The sequence below is a fragment of the Manis pentadactyla genome, chromosome 2 (assembly GCF_030020395.1).
Source record: "Manis pentadactyla isolate mManPen7 chromosome 2, mManPen7.hap1, whole genome shotgun sequence".
NCBI classification, from domain to species: domain Eukaryota; kingdom Metazoa; phylum Chordata; class Mammalia; order Pholidota; family Manidae; genus Manis; species Manis pentadactyla.
The window spans coordinates 67545660-67568835 of record NC_080020.1 but is presented as its reverse complement, the minus strand read 5'-3'; the positions used below and the strand labels follow the sequence as shown (position 1 = coordinate 67568835).

The window sequence follows — 23176 nt, the reverse complement described above, 5'->3', positions numbered from 1 at the left end:
CTGACTTGTGGCTCTGTCTCTGACCTCTGCCTCTTTGGTCTTAATGGCTGGAGCTGCTGCTCTGGTTTCAGCTGTTGCCATAGCTCTAGTAAGATCCTAGTTGACTTCCCGTCTAATTTCCTTCCATCTGCTCCTTCCCACAGATGACTAAATCAACCCACATCTGGGTCCTTGTAACCTTCATGGGGCCCTTTAAATTTCTTCTTTTGAGTAGAAGACTTTCTTTCTTTCCATGTTCTCATTGCTTCAGCCTCTCCTAAGTCTGCTACTGTATGTGTCACCTCGCTTATGGGATACCCTAAGTGAGGGGCAAGAATGGCCACTAGAGACCCAAAGAGGGATGTGGGAGCCATTTGAAGCACAATATTTCTCATCCCAGTAGTGAAAATCTCTTCATCTGGCCATAATTCTCTGGACTATAGATGGCATTTCTTATGCCTAGCTCTTGTAACACGTGATGGAGCTCAGCATATATCTGCCATCTAACAGGAGAGGATGGCAGATCACCCGGATTGGGCCACACAGCATGAAGTGCAGCCATAAGCCAATCCGGGAGGGAGTGATTCCCTTGGGTTTGATGTGCATTTTGTAATTGCTTCCTCAAGGCAGGCTGCACTGTCAGGGAAGCCAGCTTTCCCATCTCTGATCCCGACAGAACAATTTCATCCACCCCTAAGTCCGACAGACGCAGGAGTCAGGCTGATATTGACTCTGAGGGCTTCTGCCGAAACCGGGAGCCCAAAACCACCAGCTCAGCCTCAGTATAGGGGCAGACCACAGAGTGCTCCACGACCTGGGGAGGGGGCTGCTCCTCTCCTTGGGAAACTTTCAGCTGCTGGGTCTTTATTTTCTTTACAACCACTGGGCATCCAGCACCACCTCTTCATCCTTCCCCAGCTCCTCCATTACCGGGGCTGATGGCCCCTTTCTCTCCCCTCCCCTGAATGCCTCCTCTGCTATAACCTTTACCTTTTCTACTGTGCCTCGCAGCAAAGCTAGCTCAGTCTTCAGCAGCTCTCTTACCTTCACCTCAATGCTTCACAGCTGGTGTTCTTGTGCCACCTCTGCCGGTGCTTCCCTCAGGAGTTTGTCATTTTCCTTGATGGTCTTTTCCTCCTTCACAGCACCTGGCAGCACTGCTGTCTCATTTTGTAAGGAATCTTTTACCACTTCAACTGCACTTTCCTGCCACCGTTCTCATGCTGCCTCCTCTCGCATCAATGCCATTTCCTTCTTCAGGGAATCCACAGAAGTTTGCAGCTCACGTTCTCGTGCCGCCATTTCTTGGGGCTTTTTCAGGAGCATGTCCTGCTCTTTTGTAGAGTTTTTAAATATTGTGAAAAGCATCCAACCCACAGTGTCCGCTGCCTCATGGGCACTCTGTCTCTCGAAAGACCTACTTACTATACCAAGGGTTAACCCTACTACCTCAGGTGTCACTTCCACTTGCCTCCAGTCCTGGGGTGGGACCCAGTCCTCTAGGAGGCAAGCCACCTCAAACCACATACCCATTGGGGGACAATCCACTGTTTCCCCATTCACAGGGAGAGCCCGCTGAAGCACCCCTCCCATAGGGCAGCCTGTCTTTTTCTTTGGTCAACAATGAACCCTGCAGACTTCACCAATTGTCTTGCCAATGGGTTGCAGCCCCCAGCAAGTTCACTATGGATTCAGTGTGACCAAAGAAATGACAGTAGAATGTTTCTTTGGTGTGAAAATGTGTATTACCTGGCTTGTTCTCCCTGCGGTGGGTCGAGCACGAGCATCTCTGCCTCCATCCATAGCACTAGGCCGAGCTCTCTATATAGTGCAATAATAGCTTATTGCCTAAAGGTGTGGAAGTGGTAGCCTAGCAACAGACCAGTTACATCATCAGGTGGTTTAAATTCAGTGAGGATCCTGGCCATAGGAAACCCAACTTACCCACACTGGTCTGTCCTGTAGACTGATGAAACTTGGAGAATGAGAGAAGATTTATCGTTGAGCCTAACCAGGTGGTAACTTCAAATGCAGCTGTTGTATCAGATGTAGTTTCATTGCTTGGGCAAACTAACATATCCTCTGGTACCTCATATGCAGCTATTGATCTGGCAAATGCCTTTTCCTCCATTTCTGTCAATAAAACCTACTAGAAGCAGTTGGCTTTCAGCTGGCAAGGCTAGCAATGTACCCTCACTGTCCTACCTCAGGGATATATCAATGTTCCAGTCCTATGTCATAATTTAGTTTGCAAGGATCTTAATCACCTGTCCCCTCAACAAGATATTCTGGTCTGTTATATTAATGACATTATACTGACTGGACCTAGGGAACAACAATTACTCTAGACTTATTGGTAAGATATTTGCATATCAAAGAGTAGGAAATAAATCTGACAAAAAGGGATCTTTTACCTCAGACTTTCTAAGGTGAAAGAAAAACTGTTGTAACTGGCCTCTTCTACAAACAAAAGCACAATGTAGTAGGCCTCTTTAGGTTTTGGAAGCAATACATTTGTCATCTGAGTGTGTTACTATGGCCCATTTACCAAGTTACCCAAAATGTCTCTAGTTTTGAATGTTTCCCAGAATAAAAGAAGGCTCTGAAGCTGTGCAAGCTGCTCCGCCACTTGGGCCATATGATCCAATAGATCCAATGGTGTCAGTGGCAGATAAGGATGCTGTTTGGAATCTCTGGTAGGTCTCTAGGAGAATCACAGCATAGGCCTTTAGGATTTTGGAACAAAATCCACTGTAAATAACACCCACAACTACTTTGCTTTTAAGAAAAGCTCTTGCCCTACTACTAAGCCTTAGAGACTGAATGCTTAACTATGGGCTACCAAGTTACCATGTGACCTTAGCTGCCCATCAAAAACAGGATGTTATCTGACTCACCAAATCATAAAATTGGGTGTGTACAACAGTATTTCATCATCAAATGGAAGTGGTATATATTTGATCAGGATTGAGAATGCTCTGAAGACATAAGTAAGTTACATAAAGAAGTGGCCCTAAAGACTATGGTCTCTACTGCTATACTGCCTTCTTACCTATGCACCTAAGGCCTCATGGGGAGTCTCATTGATAGAGGAAGAGAAAACTGGGTCTGGTTTATAGATGGTTCTGAATGATATTCAGGCACCACCTAAAAGTGGACAACTGAAGCACTACTGTCCTTTTCTGCCATCCTTGAAGGGCACTGGTGAAAGGAAATCTTTCCAATGGGCAGAGCTGAGAGCAGTGCACCCAGCTATTCAGGTTGCTTAGAAAGAGATATGACCAGATGTGTCACTATGTAACAATTCACAGGCTGTAGCCAATGGTTTGGGTGAATGGTCAAGGACGTGAAAGGAACATAATTGGAAAACTGGTGACAAGGAAACTTGGGGAAAGGTATGTGACAGACCTCTCTGAATAGGCAAAATATACAAAGGTATTTTTGTCCCAAATGAATGCTCACAAAAGGTACCCTCAACAGAAAAATATTTTAATAATCAAGTGGATAGGATGACCCATTCTGTAGATACCAGTCAGCTTCTTTTTCCAGCCATTCCTGTCATCGCCCAATGGGCTATGAAACAAAGTGCCCCTAGTGGCAGGGATGGAGGTTATGCCTGGGTTCTTCAATATGGACTTTGGACTTTTACTCACCAAAGCCAACCTGGCTAGAGCCCCACTGAAGAGTGTCCAATCTACCAGCAGCAGAGACCAACACTTAGTCCCCATGTGGTACAATTTCCCAGGGTCATCAACCAGCTACCCGGTGGATGGCTGACTACATTTGGATTGCTTCCATTATGAAAGGGGCAGCATTTTGTTCTTCCTGGAATAGAAATTTTCTCTGGATACAGATTCGCCTTTCCCATAAGCAAATGCTTCTGCCAAATCTACTGTCCATGGACTTACAGAATGTCTATCCACCATCATGGTATTCCACATGGTACGCCACAGCAAAAGAAGTGCAGCAATGGACCCATGCTCATGGAATTCACTTGTTTACCATGTTCCCACCATCCTGAAGCAGCTGGTTTAAGAGAACGGTGGAATGGCCTTTTGAAGGTACAGTTACAGCACTAGCTAAGTGGCAGTACCTTGTAGGGCTGGGCAAGTTTCTTCAAAAGGCTGTCTATACTCTGAATTAGTGTCTAGTATATGTCCAATATCTGTGTCTCTCAAAATCAGGATTCATAGGTTCATAAATTAAGGGGTAAAAATGGGAGTGTCACACCTCACTATTACCCCTAGTGAATAAGGAAAGAATGTCTGTTCTCACTGGTCTTATTCAATATAGTACTGGAAGTTCTACCCAGCACAAAAAGCAAGAAAGGCAATAAAAGGCAAACAGATTGGAAAAGAATAAAACTCCCCAATTTGCAAATGACATGATGGTCTACATGGAAAACCCCAAGGAATCTACCAAAAATCTTCTACAACTAGTGACTTCAGCAAAGTAGTACAATATAACACCAACACACAACTTGACTGTATTTCCATAAACTATCAGTAAACATGTGGCAACTGAAATGCAACACCATGTTTAATCAATTAAGTATAAATCTAAAAACAAATGTATGAGACTAATATGCTGAAGATTACAAAATGCTAAGGAAGGAAAACAAAAACCTAAATAAATGAGAAATACACTATGTTCATGGATTGGGAGACTCAATGTAGTTAAAGATGTCAGTTCTCCCCACTTCATCAACAGGTTTAAATACAATTCTTATCAAAATCCCAGTAAAAATTTTTTTGCAGGTATAAACAATTTTACTCTATAATTTATATGGAAAGGCAAATGATCTAGAATAGCTAAACAATTCTGAAAAAAGAATAAAGTAGGAAGAATCACTCTACTGAATTTTAAGATTCTGCTAGGACACAGAGCCATGGAACAAAACAAAGGACCCAAAAATAAGCTCACTTGAAAATGCCCAATTCATTTTTGACACAGTTAAGAAAGTGATTCAATGGTGTAGAAACAGTATTTTTACAAGTGGTATTGGCACAAAAGGACACCTATAGGCAAAAAAAACCCCACCAAACCCTGACTTAAGTCTCAAACCTTATATGAAAATTAACTCAAAATACATCATTAAATTAAAGGCACAAATGGACATCTATAGGGAAAAAAATCCTGAATAAAGTCTCACACATTATATAAAAATTAACTCAAAATATCTCATTAATTTAAAAGTAAAATCTAAAACTATAAAACTTCTATAAGAAAACAAGGGAGAAAAATCTTCATGACCTAAGGCTAGGCAAGGAGTTCTTAGACAGGATACCAAAAGCACAAGCCATAAAAGAAAAAAACTGATTAAATAGGACTGATTTATTAGAGATAAATTTTTATTCAGTTTGCCAATTTGTTCTAAAATATATTTTACTATGTATTTGCCATTTTGTTTTCTAATATTTGATGTGGAGAAAGGGGAACCGTCCTACACTGCTTGTGGGAATGTAAACTAGTTAAACCACTGTGGAAAACAGTATGGGGGTTCCTCAAAAAACTAAAAAATATTTCATTTCAACTTTACTCCTTCATTAATTATTGTAAGCTCATGTACACTAAGCACTTTTATTCCCATTATACTGGACAAAAAGATTCAGAGAAATTAATCAACTTGTTCATGGTAAATGGAAAAACCTGAGTTTGAATCTAGATAGTTCTGTCTTTAGGTCCTGTACATATTTAACATCACCACACTACCTCTAAAATCAAGAAAAGCAATCTGAACTCTTATATGCCACTTGTGGAAATGTAAACTAGAACCACAACTTGGGAGATCAAATTCTCACATTATCAAATAAGGCTAAAGATGCACAAAAGCTACCTTGGTGTAAACACAGCAAGTCTATTTAGATGGAAACATACTCCTTGCCCTATCTCCTTAATAGCCATCATTCTGAGTATGCTCATCAAGCAGCACATAAGCGTGCAGTAACCTTCCACAGAGTTGTCGACAGCTGTCTCCAACACCTCTCTTCCCATTCTCTACTTAAGTTCTCCAGTATAGTTTTAATTTCCATCAATTCACTAAAACATCACTTTATTATGATCGTTATTGATTCCTATACTATCAAATTTAAAAGTAAATGATCACATCATAGAAATGCAAATTAAAACCACAAAGAGATATCACCTCACACCAGTTAGGATGGCCAACATCCAAAAGACAAACAACAAATGTTGGTGAGGATGTGGAGAAAGGAGAACCCTCCTACACTGCTGGTGGGAATGCAAACTAGTTCAACCATTGTGGAAAACAGTATGGAGGTTCCTCAAAAAACTAAAAATAGAAATACCATTTGATCCAGGAATTCTACTCTTAGGAATTAATTCTAAGAATGCAGGAGCCCAGTTTCAAAAAGACATACGCACCCCAATGCTTATTGCTGCACTACTTACAAGAGCCAAGAAATGGAAGCAACCTAAGTGTCCATCAGTAGATGAGTGGATAAAGAAGATGTGGTACATATATGCAATGGAACATTATTCAGCCATAAGAAGAAAACAAATCCTACCATTTGCAACAACATGGATGAAGCTAGAGGGTATTATGCTCAGTGAAATAAGCTGGGCAGAGAAAGACAAGTATCAAATGATTTCACTTATCTGTGGAGTATAACAACAAAACAAAAACTGAAGGAACAAAACAGCAGCAGACCCACAGAACCCAAGAATGGACTAACAATTACCGAAGGAAAGGGACTGGGGAGGGTGGGTGGGAAGGGAGAGATAAGGGGGAAAATGGGGCATTACGATTAGCACACATAATGTAGGGGGCGGGGGACATGGGAAAGGCAGTATATACAGAGAAGACAAGTAATGTTTCTATAGCATTTTACTACGCTGATGGACAGTGACAGTAATGGGGTATGGGGGGGCTTGATAATGGGGAGTCTAGTAACCATAATGTTGTTCAAGTAATTGTACATTAACGATATCAAAAAAAAAAAAAGGACTCATGAGCCAACATGAAGGAGTTTATAATGACCAAAGCTAGAACAATTTTGGAAACAATATGAAAAATGTTATTCTATAGATTAAACCTATAGAATTAATCTCATGAGTCTGTATGAATGCAAATAAATAATTGAATATATAATACATAATTTTAAAAAAATAGCCCAGCTACTTGAACAGCCCATTCCTAAAAGAAGATATATAAATGGTCAGTAAGGACATGAAAATTTTGCTTAATATTACTATTAATCAGGGAAATATCCTGGGTTGTGAGTATATGTGACTAATAAACTGCTGTTGAGCTTAAAAAAAAAAAAAGTGAATGATCAGTCCTCACCTAACCTGACACATCATCATGACTAAATTAATTACTCTCACATTATTCCTTTGGCCTTCAGGATCTCTCTCTTGCTCCTGGTTCCCACCTACCTTACTAGAAATTCATTTTTTGCTTCTCTTCCTGGTTCTTCCTCATCTTCCTTACCCTAAGGTTCAGATACTCCAGGGCTCAATCTTCAGATATCTTCTCTTTTCTAGCTAGACTGATATCCCTGATGATCTCAACTGGGACCATAACTCTATGTATTATCTTTATGCTAATGATTCCTCAAACTTTTAGTTCTAACTTAAATGTTCTCCCAAACTCCACTCAACTTCTCCACCCTCATGTTTAGGCGGCATCTCAGGTTAATATTTAGTATGTCTAAAACCTAACTCTTGCTTTTCACTACCATCACCTAAACCTACTTTTCAGTTTTTTAAAATCTAATTAACAGTGCCTATATTAGAGTTACTTAGGCCAAGAACCTCCAAAATTATCTTAGCTTCTTCTCTAACATCCCTGTCTAATCAAATAGCAAATAATGTCATCTCTTCCTTCCAAACATAACCAGAATCTGTCCATTCTTCATCATCCCCTCTGCTACCACCCTAATCCACGACATCATTATCTCTTCACATTACAAGGAAACAATAATGCTCTCAGCCATTTTCCATTTTTTTAGGTACGGTCTACTTACACCACCACCTTTAAAGGTCATTAGCTCTAAAAGGAGGGACAAAGCAAAGCAAATGGAGCTAAAAAACTGGCCACTCTATCCTATATATGCATTAGGCTTCCATGAAAAGAGATGACATAAGGTGGTAGGGGAGATTATTGATGTATCTTTATTATTCAGCCTGGCACAGCATGGTAGACCACAGGTAGAGATTCAGAAAAGTGGCTGTAGCCAAGATGGTAACCAAGATGGTACATCTGGCACATATTCAGCAGGGGAACTTCCTACAAAACATCTTGAAGACCAGACAGACTCTACACTGAATCAAGTAAAGAAGACTTTTATCATCTGGCATAGCTGGCATCTCAACATTTATAAAACCCATATGATTTTTTCCACCATCTAAAAAAGTAACTGTTTGAGACCCTGCACAAGTTACTTAATCTGATATTGGGCAAGTCACTAGACAGTTAGACTGAAATATATGATAATGAAGAAATCTTACAGTTGAATGATGGGTACTTATTTTAGGAGTATAATTATTTTAGATAGCAGATTTTTAAAAAGTCTAGAACTCAAAATTCCTGAAGATGTCTAAGACAGATTCCTTCTGAAGGGTTAACATGGAGGGTATCTCATAAAATATCCCTAACGCCAATGCCACAAAGATAGAATATAGGCAGATTATTACCCGAACCTAATGTGACATTCCAATCAACAAAATTATGGTAAGGACTCCAGTCTTGACTCGAGAAATCTATTGTGTTAGTTTTACCATTTAATATATGACCTTGAATTAGAAAAGCTTTAGGAATTCTTACAGCTGTAAAATCACATGACTCCATGATTTTTTTTTTTTTTTTAGTATGTACAACATCTTAGAACCTAAGATAGCTGCTGTGACGGATACATATAACTACAAATAGTGAAAGTACTGATATTCTTGTTTTAGAATTGAAATGAATGGAAGGTCACCTAAATATTCCTATACCTTTATCAGGTACAATGAAAATACCCTGAGAAAGCAAATTAAGCATGTACCTTTCAGTGCTGTAGTCTTTTCTTTTTCATCTGGACCTCCCTGCAGGATTTGTGCCATGCTTATCCAAATTGGCAACAAAATTAAAGAACTCAAGGAAATAGACATCAATCTTCAGAAGACAGTCTAGAATGAATGAAAGCAATAAATTAAGCTCTACTCAATCCTACCTACTCCATGACAATTTGCTAGTTCCTCCCAGTTGGGATTAATCTATCCTCATTTTCCACTGAACTTTGTCGATGGTTATACCATAGTACTTATCATAGCCTGCCTTACATTATAGTTATTTATGTATTTGTCTGGGTCAGCTAACAGATTACAAGCCCAAGGATAAAGGTTTCAAGTGTTTGTCATCTTTATAGCTCTCATGTCACCAAACAATATCTTATACAGATACCTAATGATGCTGAATTGAATTTAGCTAATTTACTATTTTAGTTCTCTAATACCTAATCTAAAAAAAAATCTCCAAGTAATTTCAAAAACTTGAAATTTCTTTTAAAATAAACAGTGAGCATATGCCATTTATATCAGAATGTATTCCTCCTGGAACATACAGACAGTCCGGAGAAAAATACATAAATACATAAAGCAGCTATAAATTACCTCTACTGTGATTCAAAATACAACTTTAAGGGAAAAAATCAGCCCTTTTAAAAATGACACTATGTCAAATTCAATGTCTGGAAGCCATATTCTATAAATGGCTCTCTAGTAAACAATCATAATACAAAATTATGTATTAAAATCTAATTCTGCTCTACTTTGGCCAACGGGAAGGCACTTAAGCTATAAATAGGTGGCTTTTCCCCGGGTGCCCATGAACAGTACAAAACCCACTATTTCTAAAGTTTAAAAAGAAGAAAGGATAACACACACCAGAAAAAACATTAAACTAATTTAGTCAATCCATAACTGTTAACCAAATTATTTTTTAAAACCTACAGTCATGACAATAATAAAACATGACTGAATATTCCTCCAATTCAGGAACCTAATCAAATTGCTACCCACAAAGCAAACTTTAGTTTCCATTCAGAGGTAATTTTATAACTATCTTTAAAAACTGAGGCATTTTCATAATCAGCAGAGTGTAGCATAAAATACTTAAAAAACCTGATACCGAAAATAATATTTTTAAACTATGAATGTTACAAATGGTTATAAATCAATGCTGCCCCTTTATCAGTTCTAGCTATAGGTAGGATAGTACAAAAGGAAGGGCCTTCTGGCTCTATCACTAGCCATGTGCCCTTGGCAAATTATTTACCTTCCCTGTCCTCATCTGCCACATTTATAAAATGCCTTCCTCATGGTGTTACAGTGAGGAAAACATTTAATGAGTGTTCAACATACGTAAGCTTATATTTTTTAATTGCTGTAAATGTATCCTAGCTTCAACACTTAATAATAACTCTGGGCCAGGGACAAGTCACTTAATATCCAAAATCTTTAGTTTCCTCATTTATAAAAGGTAGTTCATATAATAGTGGTTGAGAACTGCTATTACAGAAGGTGTGTATAGCTGATCATTGCTATCAACCAGAATATGAGAATATTTTTGACTAGGAAAGCATTTTCACTGAGCATAGTAGTTGTTGTTATTTTTCTTCTGTGAATAGGTAATTCTGCAAGAATAAAATGTGTCTATATTCTTTCAAGAAACATATCCTAGTCTATATATGGTGGGCAGTATGCAAGATACCAGGGTAAAAAAGATGAGTAAAACAGATATGGTCATGGCCCAGTTGGGGACTTATTATCTAGCTACCAAATCAAACTGCCAAATTAGCCACAAATAAACTATAGAAGATCTAGACTGATAATTACAACACTATTATAAAAAAAGCAATATTTATAAGGGCTATCTATTTATATGTAGGAATTACTCTAATCTGTCAAGTTCCTACAGGTCTGTACAAGTTTTACCAGCAGCCCCATTATATACCATCCTGCAGCAGAAATTAAAGAGAAATGTTCATAATGAAAGACTCTACACAGTGCTCTTCACTAACAATTCCACAACTAAAATAACTATCTACAGAGGACTTCTTGCATTTTTTCATTCCATCTCTCAGCCAATTCAGTATTTCTTATAAATACAAACTGTTAGGTTATTTTTCACTGGCCCCAAATTCATTTCTAAACAAAACAATTTATATGATTATTTCACTGTTACTGTTTAATAAAGGTAAATTATAAAATATCTTTGGTACTAGAGTCATTTTCAAGATTCATATTTTAAAGTTCTGTGGATCTAATGTACAGCATGATGGCTACAGTTAAAAATACTGTATTATATACTTGAAAGTTGCTAAGAGAGTAGATCTTAAAAGTTCTCACTACACACACACAAAGATAACTGTGAGGTGATGGATAAGTTAACTGACCTTGTGGTCATCATTTTGCAATATACACGTATGTCAAATCATCATAAGCTTACATCTTAAACTTACATACTGTTATATGTCAATTACATCTCAACAAAGCTTGAAAAAAAACTCAAATACAATGTTTAATAACACATTCCCCCTTTAGACTTTTACCTCTATGAGCACAGGTATCATGTCTGCCCCTAGTACTGTGTCTGGCACATTTGGAGCTCAATGATACTTCTCAAATTTACAAATAAACAAGTGAAATATTGAGGGAAAAGAAAATTCACATTTTAAAGAATCATTTAAAACTTCCAAAGATTAAATATTAATCAACAATCATATTTTTAATTTATATGAGACAACAAAATATACATCACAATTCACTGAAGTAATGACATACAAATTAGGAGATTACTAATAACTATCTGTGGCCCTAAACCTTCTAGCAGCAGATGCAAAGCAGGTAAGCATGAAGCAAAAGCAATTTGTCTGTTGCTCTCTTATCCACTATTAGATTTTTACCCTCTCAAGTTATTTTCCATAGCTGTGGCACAGCTGGTGAAGCTAAATCAGGAACATTATAAATTCTCAATTTAGTTTTCCTAATAAAAATTCAGAGTCATAACCTGCATGACCACAGATAAACAGTACTGAAAATGCAGCCAGCAAGCGGTTTGAAACATTTGATATATATTAATATGTGCACTCAACATAGTTTATTTAGCATTATCTGATGGAGGTTAGGTTATAGGGAATAAAGTGGTGGAAGATTTTTACTGATGTGAACTGGGACATAGTTGACATGTTGTATACTTCAAGATAACCACTGCTGTTTAAATATGGTTTCCTAGAAATAGTTGCAGTATAAACTAGATTCAAAACATCTCAGTTTGCGATTTCATTCTGTGAACTACACAAAGCAATTATCATATCTTCTTCCCTGCTATGATTCCAACAGAGAATCCACTATGTATAAATAAAGCTATAAATAACTTGTCATGTGTAATCTTTATCTAGTCAGCATTTCAAAACATGAAACAGTAGAATATTCTTTAGTTGCTCTGTTTGCTCTAAATACGGCAGGAACACTCATAAAATGCACAGAAACATACACAGAAACCTTAGTTTTCTATGTCTGTCTGCTTTTAGGAAGGTATTAAATAGGAACTAGATATAGATGACTTAGCAAGAGTAGGACTTTCCACATCACATTCTCAATGCAGTGATGAATATACAAAATATATCACAAGACAAAATTGTGTTAATTCTCTGGAACTCTTGAAGCTGGTTTGGTCTTAAAGTATCTATGGCTCACCAAGTCAGGCTCTGGAAAGTCAGCTCACAATAGCCTACTTGCAAGCAAAAGTATAGTTAAGTGAATTGGTAAGGAAGTATAGTAAGCCAGATTTGCGAGGAAACAAAAGACCCATCCAAATTACAGTGAAAATATCCATGTTATTCAGAAGTTACATCAGAAAAGCTTAGTCCTTAATAATCCTGGACAGTTTACAGTCTGGAAGCTGCAGTGTGAAAAATGTGTATGTTGGAGTGTGTGTGTATACACAGATACACGAGCACTGGAAAGAGGCTGGAGAACAAGAGCATCGACTGGAGAAAACATGGAAGATAAGGCAGGGTCATATGGGCTTTTGATGCTCTCGATATGGCAGCTTCTACAGAGAATGCAATCTATGTTTGGATCAAGGTTTAGCTCAGACTAGGAATACCTGGTTCCAATCCAAACGTATCTAAAATAATTACTTATTTTCCCAAGCAATGTGATATACTAGACTAGAATGAGAATTCCAGGTCTTTACTCTCAATTCCACCACCTAGGAGCTGAGTGACCTTGAGAAAGTCCACAACTTCTCTAACTTAAGTGATGGGAATAACAAAGAAAATAAGAACACTTCCCTTCATGGGGCAATTATGAAGATTATATGAAAGAATGTATACAAAAATACTTTGTAAACTATAAATTCCTTTATAAATATTAGTATTCTCACAATATCAGAAATAACTGAGACAAATTCCAACTAATTTGTGCTTAAACCCAAGAAAGAATCCAAATCAATCCAGTTTAACAGAATGAGAAACTTTTGATATGCATCATGCAGATGAATTCTAAGAACAAATAATAAAGCCTCACAATAAATACCTGTTGAGTTGACTTGGGTTTCCAAGACTACATTGAAGATAATTACAATGGAATTTATATGAACTTTTTAATATAATTTGTTTATATTCTTTTCTAATTCTATTAAGTTGTATGTCTGGAAAATGTTAAGTATGTGAGTTCCTTCATTTAGCTTAACGTTCTGTCCAAAGAACACTGTTCCAATGATCTCCTAAATCACTCACCGGTCACAAAGTCTAAGTCCTTTCATAACCATTAAGTCATCACCACAAAAGGCAGTGGTAAGTAGAGTTAACATATCTGCATTTTACAGAGATGAGGCATCCTGGGCTTTCAGAAGCTAAGTAACCTGGCTAAGGTATCCCAGAGGTGGTTGGGATTATAACTCTTGTCTTCTGACTTCTAGTTATGAGCTCCTTCTACTCTACCATGCTAGTGGAGTCAAGCTACTCAGCTTCAACCAGAGAAACAATTTCAGTTTCTTTATCCTATAGAATGTTTTTCACTCTCATGTACAAGTTTATATCAGGAAGTATTACAATTTGGAGTTTGGGCAAATTAGTTTGGAGGTAGTTAATTATATATAGACAAAAGCTGTCAGCCAAAATAGTTTCAATTTATTTTGTTTGCCATTCAGAATTAAGACTGATAAAAATTACTCCGCATCACTCCTCACAGTCTAGGAATATCAAATAAAAATATTTTAGCAGAAAGTAATATAGTTATAACTACTGTGTCTCTTGGGTCTGACTGGTTCCAAAACTAAGAGTCATCTGGTTAGATTTCACATTGTTTTTTGACAAGCAAAAAGACAGAACTCAACAATGCTAGAATGAAAAAAATTTTAATATCTTCAAGGTAATACTAAAACTGAAGCTAAGAGATTAAACCAGGGTTAAGACAATTCTCAGTACTGAAGTCCCCAAAAGAAAAAAGTAATTTAAGTAGTTCTTATGAAGTTTTCATTATATGGAGCAGACATAGCAGAGTGATGGCCAAGGACAAAACAATTCTCAAAAGGAAGATATGCTTAAAATCTTAGAAAACAGAACATGTTAACCAAACAGTAGCCTCTTTTACATGGGTGAAATATACATGTTATATAAGCTATATTAAGAATAAGCTATATTCTCTCTTAAGAGAATATAATTCTATGGTAAACATAAACAATAAAACATAGTACTACAAATATATATAACCCAGGCAAAACTGAACAAGTACACACTATCTTCATAAGATTTCAAAGTAGCCAATACCATCATAGAGCAGTAATAGCATATTTGCAAAACCTGCAACAAATTTTCTCATTCCATAAACACCCTTACTAGTATCTCTCCTAAACTTTATGATCTCAAAGTTCAACCTAGATATTGACATATGATATGCATATGGTAGACACTAAGGTGAATCCCCCAGACAACCCTTCAAGGGAAACTTGCTGCTCAGCAGCAAGGAGTGCAGTCAGCAAACAGCCTCCAGCTGTTCACCACTTCAGAGTCTTCCTCAGATGCAGAGTTGCCCCACTCAAGTCAAGCCTTTCAAAGATCAACACTCATTCACTGACTAATCCAACACTCATTCACTGACTAATCCAACCGGGAATATGAAGGTCCAGCCACTTTAGCTTGATGCAGGACAACTCCAGAGCTTGCCTTCAGGTATTGTCAGGTTTGTATTAAATCCTGTGTTCCTTTTTTTTCAACAAGCATTCACCTCTAATAAATATCTTGCACTCCAAACACTGCCTCAGTATCTACATCTGAAAAACCCAAGTTGTGACAATGTACTTTTCTAAATGTTTTTACTGAAAGTTAAGCAAAAAAATTTCTGATGTTAAGACATAAATGTAGCCACAATATATAAAGGATACCTTAATTTAAAAAATGGACAAAGGATATAAATACACATTTCTCCAAAGAAGATAAATACATGATCAGAAAGTACAAAAAAGATATGTTTAATTTCATTTGTCATTAGGAAAATAGAAATCAATACCAAAATAAGATACTGATCCATATCTCACAGCATGGTTACCATAAACAAGATAGACAATAACAAATATTGGTGAGACAGTGGAGAAATTGGAAATCTTATACAATGTCAGTGGTAATTTAAATGGTACAGTCACTTTAGAAAACAGTTTGGCAGTTCTTCAAAATGTTAAACATAGATTTACCATATAACCCAGCAATACCCAAGAGAAATGGAAACACATGCCCACAACAAAACTTATACACAAATAATACACAGTAATTTGTTTATAGAATCATTATTCATAATTGCCAGGGAGTGGAAAAAACTTAAATATATATCAAGAGACAACTAGATAAGCAAACCATGGTATAGCCATACAATAGAATATCAATCATTAATAAAAGAGGAATAAAGTATTGACACACACTACAACATGAATGACCTTGAAAACATTATGCTAGTAGAAGATACCAGTTATAAAAAAATCACATATTGTATAATTCCCATTATATGAAATGTCCAGAATAGGCAAATCCATAAAAACAGAAAGTAAACTGATGGATTTCAGGAGAGGGGTGAGGAGTAACTGTTAATGGGCACATGGTTTTTTTTAAAGGGATGATTCCAACAGTCCAAAAGAGGTCTGTATTGGAGTAGTATTCCTTACTGTGTATTAACTGGCTTACTCTCTCCAGCTCTTCTCTACAGCTACAATGCCAAAGGTCAAGGCAAAGTTTCAAAAGAGGGGGTGCTTGACCATCTCACTCATGCTTCTCTTGTCCTCCTGTGAAAAAGGAGTGATAAATGACTTAAGGCAGACTGACATAAAGAACCTCCCTCTTCAAATGTCCCTACCATCTTTCCCACCACAGCCAGGCTGGCAACCATCTACGCCTGGTCTATCTAGACATTTGGGCAAGTACTTTATTTCCTAGGTAGAAGAGGTGAACACTATATATTAAAATTTTGTAAATCATAGTGCTCTAGTCTACCCTGTTCAGTTCTGTGCATTGAGGGTTCTCTGTCAATGGTAATTTGCCTCCCTGAACTGTCACTGTCCCCTGCAAACATCTTTCAATGAGAATCTGGTCAGAAACACTGATACAGTTTGGTCATCATTTAGTTAATTCCTTGGCCACATACCTCTAATAGCACCCCAATTTTACCCAGTTTCAAACAATGATTGAAATTTGGTAATAACTACTTTATTACTATTATCACAACCAATGCCACACTTTGTACTAACTTACTTTAAAGTTAGCAATGTATTATTTGCCATAGAAAACCTGAGCATATAATCAAGTATTTTACTCTTAAGTCCAGTAAACTAAACTAATAACACCAGCAATAAAGTTTAATGGCTATGTGAAGCTTTGTGGAGACCACACTGTACTGCAAATTAAGGCATTTAAGTACCACCCATATCCAATGTCTACTGACAGTGCACTCCTTGTTTATATAAGGGAAAATCTCTGTAAATTCTGACTTTACCTAATGTGTTAACAACTGGCAATGTTATCATTCAAGTGCCTTCTGAATGGATTTTTGTTTGTTTGTTTTGGTTTCTAGAATTTCTTTATGAAGTGATAGTACTGTCTAGAATTTCATGTTTGTACCATATTTCAACAATGCCCACATCCTGGTATGAACTCAGAAAGATTAGGGCGGCTCTATATTGCTGATACTACAAATATCTGATCTTAAAAAAAGATAATTAGGAATCTGAAACTTCAAGTTACCATTTTAAACTTCCATATTAGTTACAGTGGTTATTTACTTTATTCAGAAAACAATACACACAATTCATAACTTGCCTAAATTAACAAAGGATTTTAGGCAGCAAAATTCTCTCATTCCAAAATCAAGGAGCTTTGAACCCTCCTGGCATCTACAAAATATTTTTCCCCCAAAACAGATAACCATCACTTAGCCACACTATTAATTACAGGAAATTAACTCTACAGCACAGAAGTTGTCAGCAAAAGGACACTTTGAGGAATGTTAAGCAATTTATATTATTAGACCTTTGCTTATTTATGCCAGATGGCTCACATTACTATTGTCTACATAAGTACAAAGTGGTAGAATCCCTTCCTATGATCATGAGAGTCAATTTTACAACTACATTTACTTCCAACATTATATAGCTAAGCCCCGAGGGGTCCTCCTGCTGAGGATAACTAAACTTAAAAAGTAGGTTACCACACATTAGAACACCTACAAATGCCACTCAGTAAATTTAGATAAGGGAAGAAAACTAAAACTAATATATACAGAAAAAGGATTTGATAAAATTCCATACATTTTTGGAAGACATGTCATAGAAAACCAGGAATAAAAAGGAACATTCTTAACATGATAGAGGGTTCAAAAAAAGAACCCACTCTCCAAAAAATTTATCTCCATGGTACTCTATTAAGAACATTCCCTTTAAAATGAGATACCAGAGGAGACTGGCTTAAAGATGACAGTGTGAGAGGTGAAACAGAAACCTTCTCCCAAAACCACATATAAAATGAAAATATACCAAATACAATTAATCCTGAAAGAGCAACAGAAAAGAAGGCTGTGCCAGACTGCCTACATCTGGGGAAAAGAACAGACCTCAGGAAACAGGGTAACCAAAGCCTCAATCCAGCATGACCCAAGCACTTCCTTCACCCCAACTGATGTGCAGGAGGAAGAGAAATGGAGTTGGGAGGGGTGGAGGCCTAGGACTGGTGAACTCCCAGTCCTGGAGAACTGCTCTGGGATCACGAATCTACATTACATGGTGCTCTGGAGACTAGTGGGGTTGGAAGGATAAGATAGGCAGAATACTTGGAGAGACTGAGATTTCAGCCACTAGTGGAGAACAGGTACCCATAACTGGGTGCTCTGGGACAAAAGCAAGGAGGCCACTCTGAGAGATTTCCCAGCAGCAAGAGGGCTGCTAAAGGGCAAAGAGAGCACAAAGCTTGCTGCTCAGTAGAAAGGAAAGGTGGACACAAATGTCCCAGGATACTCAGCCCAGCAGGTCAGGAACTTTCAGGAGCTTCAGGTGCTCCATACCCCTGGCTGACAATGTAGCTCCAAGGCCCCCCCCCCACGATACGTAGCATGCAGCTTCTTCCTCTTGGCTGGCACCGGCTCACAAAAATGCTGCTCCCTCCATCGCCTGAGGCCAGCCAGAGGGTGGCCTGCATATGGGAGCTAAAAGGGCATAGCATAGAGACTCCTCCCTGTGCACTCAGGTCACTGGTCCTGGCAGTGGAGGCAGGCACTGCAGATGGGAAGCAGGAAAGAGCTCTTACCTCCCAGCAGGCATCAGCACCACTTGCCTGGGACCCCCCGCATTGCTTCAGAGCCCGAGTAGCACCAGACAGTAGAGCTTCTGGGCACTGGAGGGTGCCGCCTACACCAAGTTATTATTACAACTATGAAACGTCAAAAGAACCTGGTACAAACACAAATCCCAGAAACACCAGAAAGAGGACCAAGTGAAACTGAACTCACCAATCTTCCAGAAAAGGATTTCAAAATAAAAATCATAAACATGCTCACAGAGCTACAGGAAAATATTCAAGAGCTCAGGGAGGAATTCAAGAAAGAGACAGAAACTTTGAAAAATACAGTTTCTAAAATGAAACACACACTGGAGGGATTTAAAAGCAGATTAGATGAAGTATAGAAGATGGTAAAAGAAACAGAAATTAGAGAATAGGAATACAAAGAGGCTGAGGGACAGAGAGAAAAATGGATCTCTAGGAATGAAAGAATATTGAGACAACTGTGAAACCAATCCAAATGGAAAAATATTTGCATTATAGGGGTACCAGAAGAAGAAGAAGAGAGAAAAAGGGATAGAAAATCTCCTTGAGGAAATAATTGCTGAAAAATACCTCAATCTGGGGAAGGAAATAGGCTCTCAGGCCATGGAGGTGCCCAGATCTACCAACATAAAGGACCCAAGGAAGACAACACCAAGACATATAATAATAAAAATGGCAAAGATCAAGTATAAGGACAGACTACTAAAAGCAGCCAGAGACAGAAAAAACATCAAATACAAAGGAAAACCCATCAGGCTATCATCACACTTCTCAACAAAAACCTTACAGGCCAGAAGGGAGTGCCATGATATATTTAATGCAATGAGACAGAAGGGACTCAAAACAAGAATACTCTACCCAGCAATATTATCACTTAAATTTGAAGGAGGGATTAAATAATTTCCAGATAAGAAGAAGTTGAGGACATTTACCTCCTACATAGAGTCTTTACAGTGTATTTTGAGGGACTGCTATAGATGGAAGTGCTCCTAAGGCTAAATAGCTGTTACCAGAGAAAATAAAGCCACAATAAAGGAAGTAGACCAATTAATTACTAAGCAAATTCAAAATTAAATCAATGACCCCCAAAGTCAGTCAAGGGATGCACAAAGAGTTCAGAATATGATACCTAATAAATAGAGAATGGAGGAAGAAGAGAAACAACTTAAAAAAAAGAACCTTTACATTGTGTTTGAAATAGTGTACTAAGTGAGTTAAGTTAGATTGTTATATAGTAAAGAAGTTACCCTTGAACCTCTGGTAACTACGAATCCAAAGCCTGCAATGCCAATAAGTACATATTTATTGATAATCACCCTAAATGTAAATGATCTGAATGCACCAATCAAAAGACAGAGTCACTGAATGGATAAAAAACTACACCCATCTATATGCTCCCTACAGGAGACTCCCTTCAAACCCAAAGACATACAAAGACTAAAAGTGAGGGGATGGAAAAAGATATTTCATGCAAACAATAGGGAGAATAAAGCAGGGGGTGCACTACTTATAGCATACAAAATAAACTTCAAAAGAAAGAAAGAGGAGACAAAGAAAAACATTACATAATGATAAAGGGGTCAGTCCAACAAAAGGATATGACCATTATAAATATCTATGCACCCAACAAAGAAGCACCTACATATCTGAAATAAATACTAACAGAATTAAAGGGGGAATTAGAACGCAATGCATTCATTTTAGGAGATTTAAACACACCACTCACTCCAAAGGACAGATCAAACAGCCAGAAAATAAGTAAGGAAACAGAGGCACTGAAAAACACATTAGAACAGATGGACCTAACAGACATCTACAGAACACTCCACCCAAAAGCAGCATGATACACATTCTTCTCAAGTGCACATGGAACATTTTCAAAACAGGCCACAAAAAGAACAACAGTAAATTCAGAAGGACTGAAATTGTACCAACCAGCTTTTCAGACCACAAAGGTACAAAACTAGAAATAAATTATGCAAGGAAAACAAAAAAGCCCACAAATACATGGAAGATTAACAACATGCACCTAAATAATCAATGGATTAATAACCAAATAAAAACAGAGATCAAGCAATATATGGAGACAAATGAAAACAATAACAACACCACAAAATCTGTGGAATGCAGTGAAGGCCATGGTAAGAAGGAAGTATTCTGCAATATAGGCATACCTTAGGAAAGAAGAACAATCCCATATGAACAGTCAAAACTCACAATTAATGAAACTAGAAAAAGAAGGACAAATGAGGCCCGAAGTCAGTAGAAGGAGGGACATAAAAAGATCAGAGTAGAAATAAATAAAATCAAGAAGATGACCCAGAAAGAAACAGAAAATCTCAACAGACCAATTACCAGCAAAGAAATTGAAAGGTAATCAAAAAAATACCTAAGAACAAAACTCCTGGACCAGATGGCTTCATTGCTCAATTTTACCAAACATTTAGTGAATACCCAATACCCATCCTCCAAAAAGTTTTCCACAAGTAGAAGAGGAGGGACTACTTCCAAATTCATTCTATGAGGCCAGCATCACTCTAATACCAAAACCAGGCAAAGACATACAAAAAAAAGAAAATTAAAGACCAATATCCCTGATGAATATAGATGCAAATATACTCAACAAAAATTAGCAAATTAAATTCAAAAATACAAGAAAAGCTGATCCATCATGATCAAGCAGGATTTATTCCACGGATGCAAGGATGGTACAATATTTGAAAATCCATCAGCATCATACACATCAACAAAAAAGGACAAAAATCACATGATCATCTCCACAGATGCTGAAAAAACAGAATGCAACATCCATTCATGACAAAAACTCTCAAAAAATTGGTATATAGAGGGCAAGAACCTCAAAATAATAAAGGCCATATAAGACAAACCCACAGCCAACATCATACTTATCAGCAAGAAGCTGAAAGCTTTTTCTTGAAGATCGGGAACAAGACAAGGATGCCCACTCTCCCCACTTTTATTCAACATAGTACTGGAGGTCCCAGCCATGGCGATCAGACAACACAAATAAATAAAAGGCATCCAGATTGGTAAGGAAAAAGTTAAACTGTCACTATTTGCAGATGACATGACTGTCACTATTTGCAGATGACATGATATGGTACATAAAAATCCCCAAGGAATCCACCTAAAAACTACTAGAATTAATAATTGAATTCAGCACAGTTGCAGGATACAAAATCAATACACAAAAAGCTGTTGTATTCCTATATGCTAACAATGAACTAGCAGAAAGAGAAATGAGGAAAACAATTCCATTTACAACTGCATCAAAAAGAATAAAATACCTAGGAATAAACCTAACCAAGAAGGTGAAAGACCTATACCCTGAAAACTATATGAGAGAAATTAAAGAGGACACCAATAAATTAAATATATTCCATACTAATGAATAGGAAGACTTAATATTGTCAAAATGGCCATTTGCCTAAAGTAATCTATAGATTCAATGCAATCCCTATCAAAATACCAACAGCATTCTTCAACTAAGTAGAACAAATAGTTCCAAAATTCATATGGAACCATCAAAGACCCTGAATAGCCAAAGCAATCTTGAGAAGGAAGAATAATACTGTGGGGATAACTCTCCCCAATTTCAAGCTCTGCTACAAAGCCATAGTAATCAAAACAATTTGGTACTGGCACAAGAAAAGACCCATAGATCAATGGGACAGAATAGAGAGCCCAGACAGAAACCCAAGAATATATGGTCAATTAATATATGATAAAGGAGCCATGGATATACAATGGGGAAATGACAGCCTTTTTAATGACTGTTGTTGGCAAAACTGGACAGCTACATGTAAGAGAATGAAACTGGATTATTGTCTAACCCCATATACAAATGTAAACTCTAAATGGATCAAAGACCTGAATCTAAGTCATGAAACCATAAAACTCTTAGAAGAAATCATAGGCAAAAATCTCTTGGACATAAACATGAGCAACTTCTTTATGAACATATATCCCCGGGCAAAATTTTTTCTTGAACACATCTCCTTGGGCAAGGTAAACAAAAGCAAAAATGAACAAATGGGACTACATCAAACTGAAAACTTCTTCTGTACAGCAAAGGACACTATCAGTAGAACAAAAAGGCATCCTACAGTATTGGAGAATATATTAGTAAATGACATTTCTGATAAAATATCTGATAAGGGGTTAACATCCAAAATATATAAATAACTCACATGACTCAATACCTATAAAGCAAATAGCCCAATTATAAAATGGGCAGGGGATCTGAACAGACCCTTCTCCAAAGAAGAAATTCAGATGGCTAACAGGCATCTAAAAAAGATGCCACTCATCAGTAATTATCAGGGAAATGCAAATTAAAACCACAATGAGATATCACCTCATACCAG

General features: G+C 37.4%; 1 protein-coding gene across 22 annotated transcripts in view; it reads right to left on the bottom strand.

The window, feature by feature from the left end:
- FAM172A (family with sequence similarity 172 member A) overlaps positions 1 to 23176 on the bottom strand; it is a 466743-nt gene that overhangs the window by 410132 nt on the left and 33435 nt on the right. For 16 of the 22 annotated variants that reach the window (XM_057493415.1, XM_057493423.1, XM_057493481.1 and 13 more), the window contains exon 2: positions 8988 to 9111. The exons of 2 other annotated variants lie outside the window; for them this stretch is intronic. In XM_057493415.1, the coding sequence (XP_057349398.1) occupies positions 8988 to 9093 (106 nt within the window). In that variant the 5' untranslated portion in view covers positions 9094 to 9111. Of the gene's footprint in view, positions 1 to 8987; positions 9112 to 16144; positions 16262 to 23176 lie in introns of all 22 variants that reach the window. 4 more of the 22 variants (XM_057493470.1, XM_057493418.1, XM_057493474.1 and 1 more) reach the window with 2 other exon arrangements.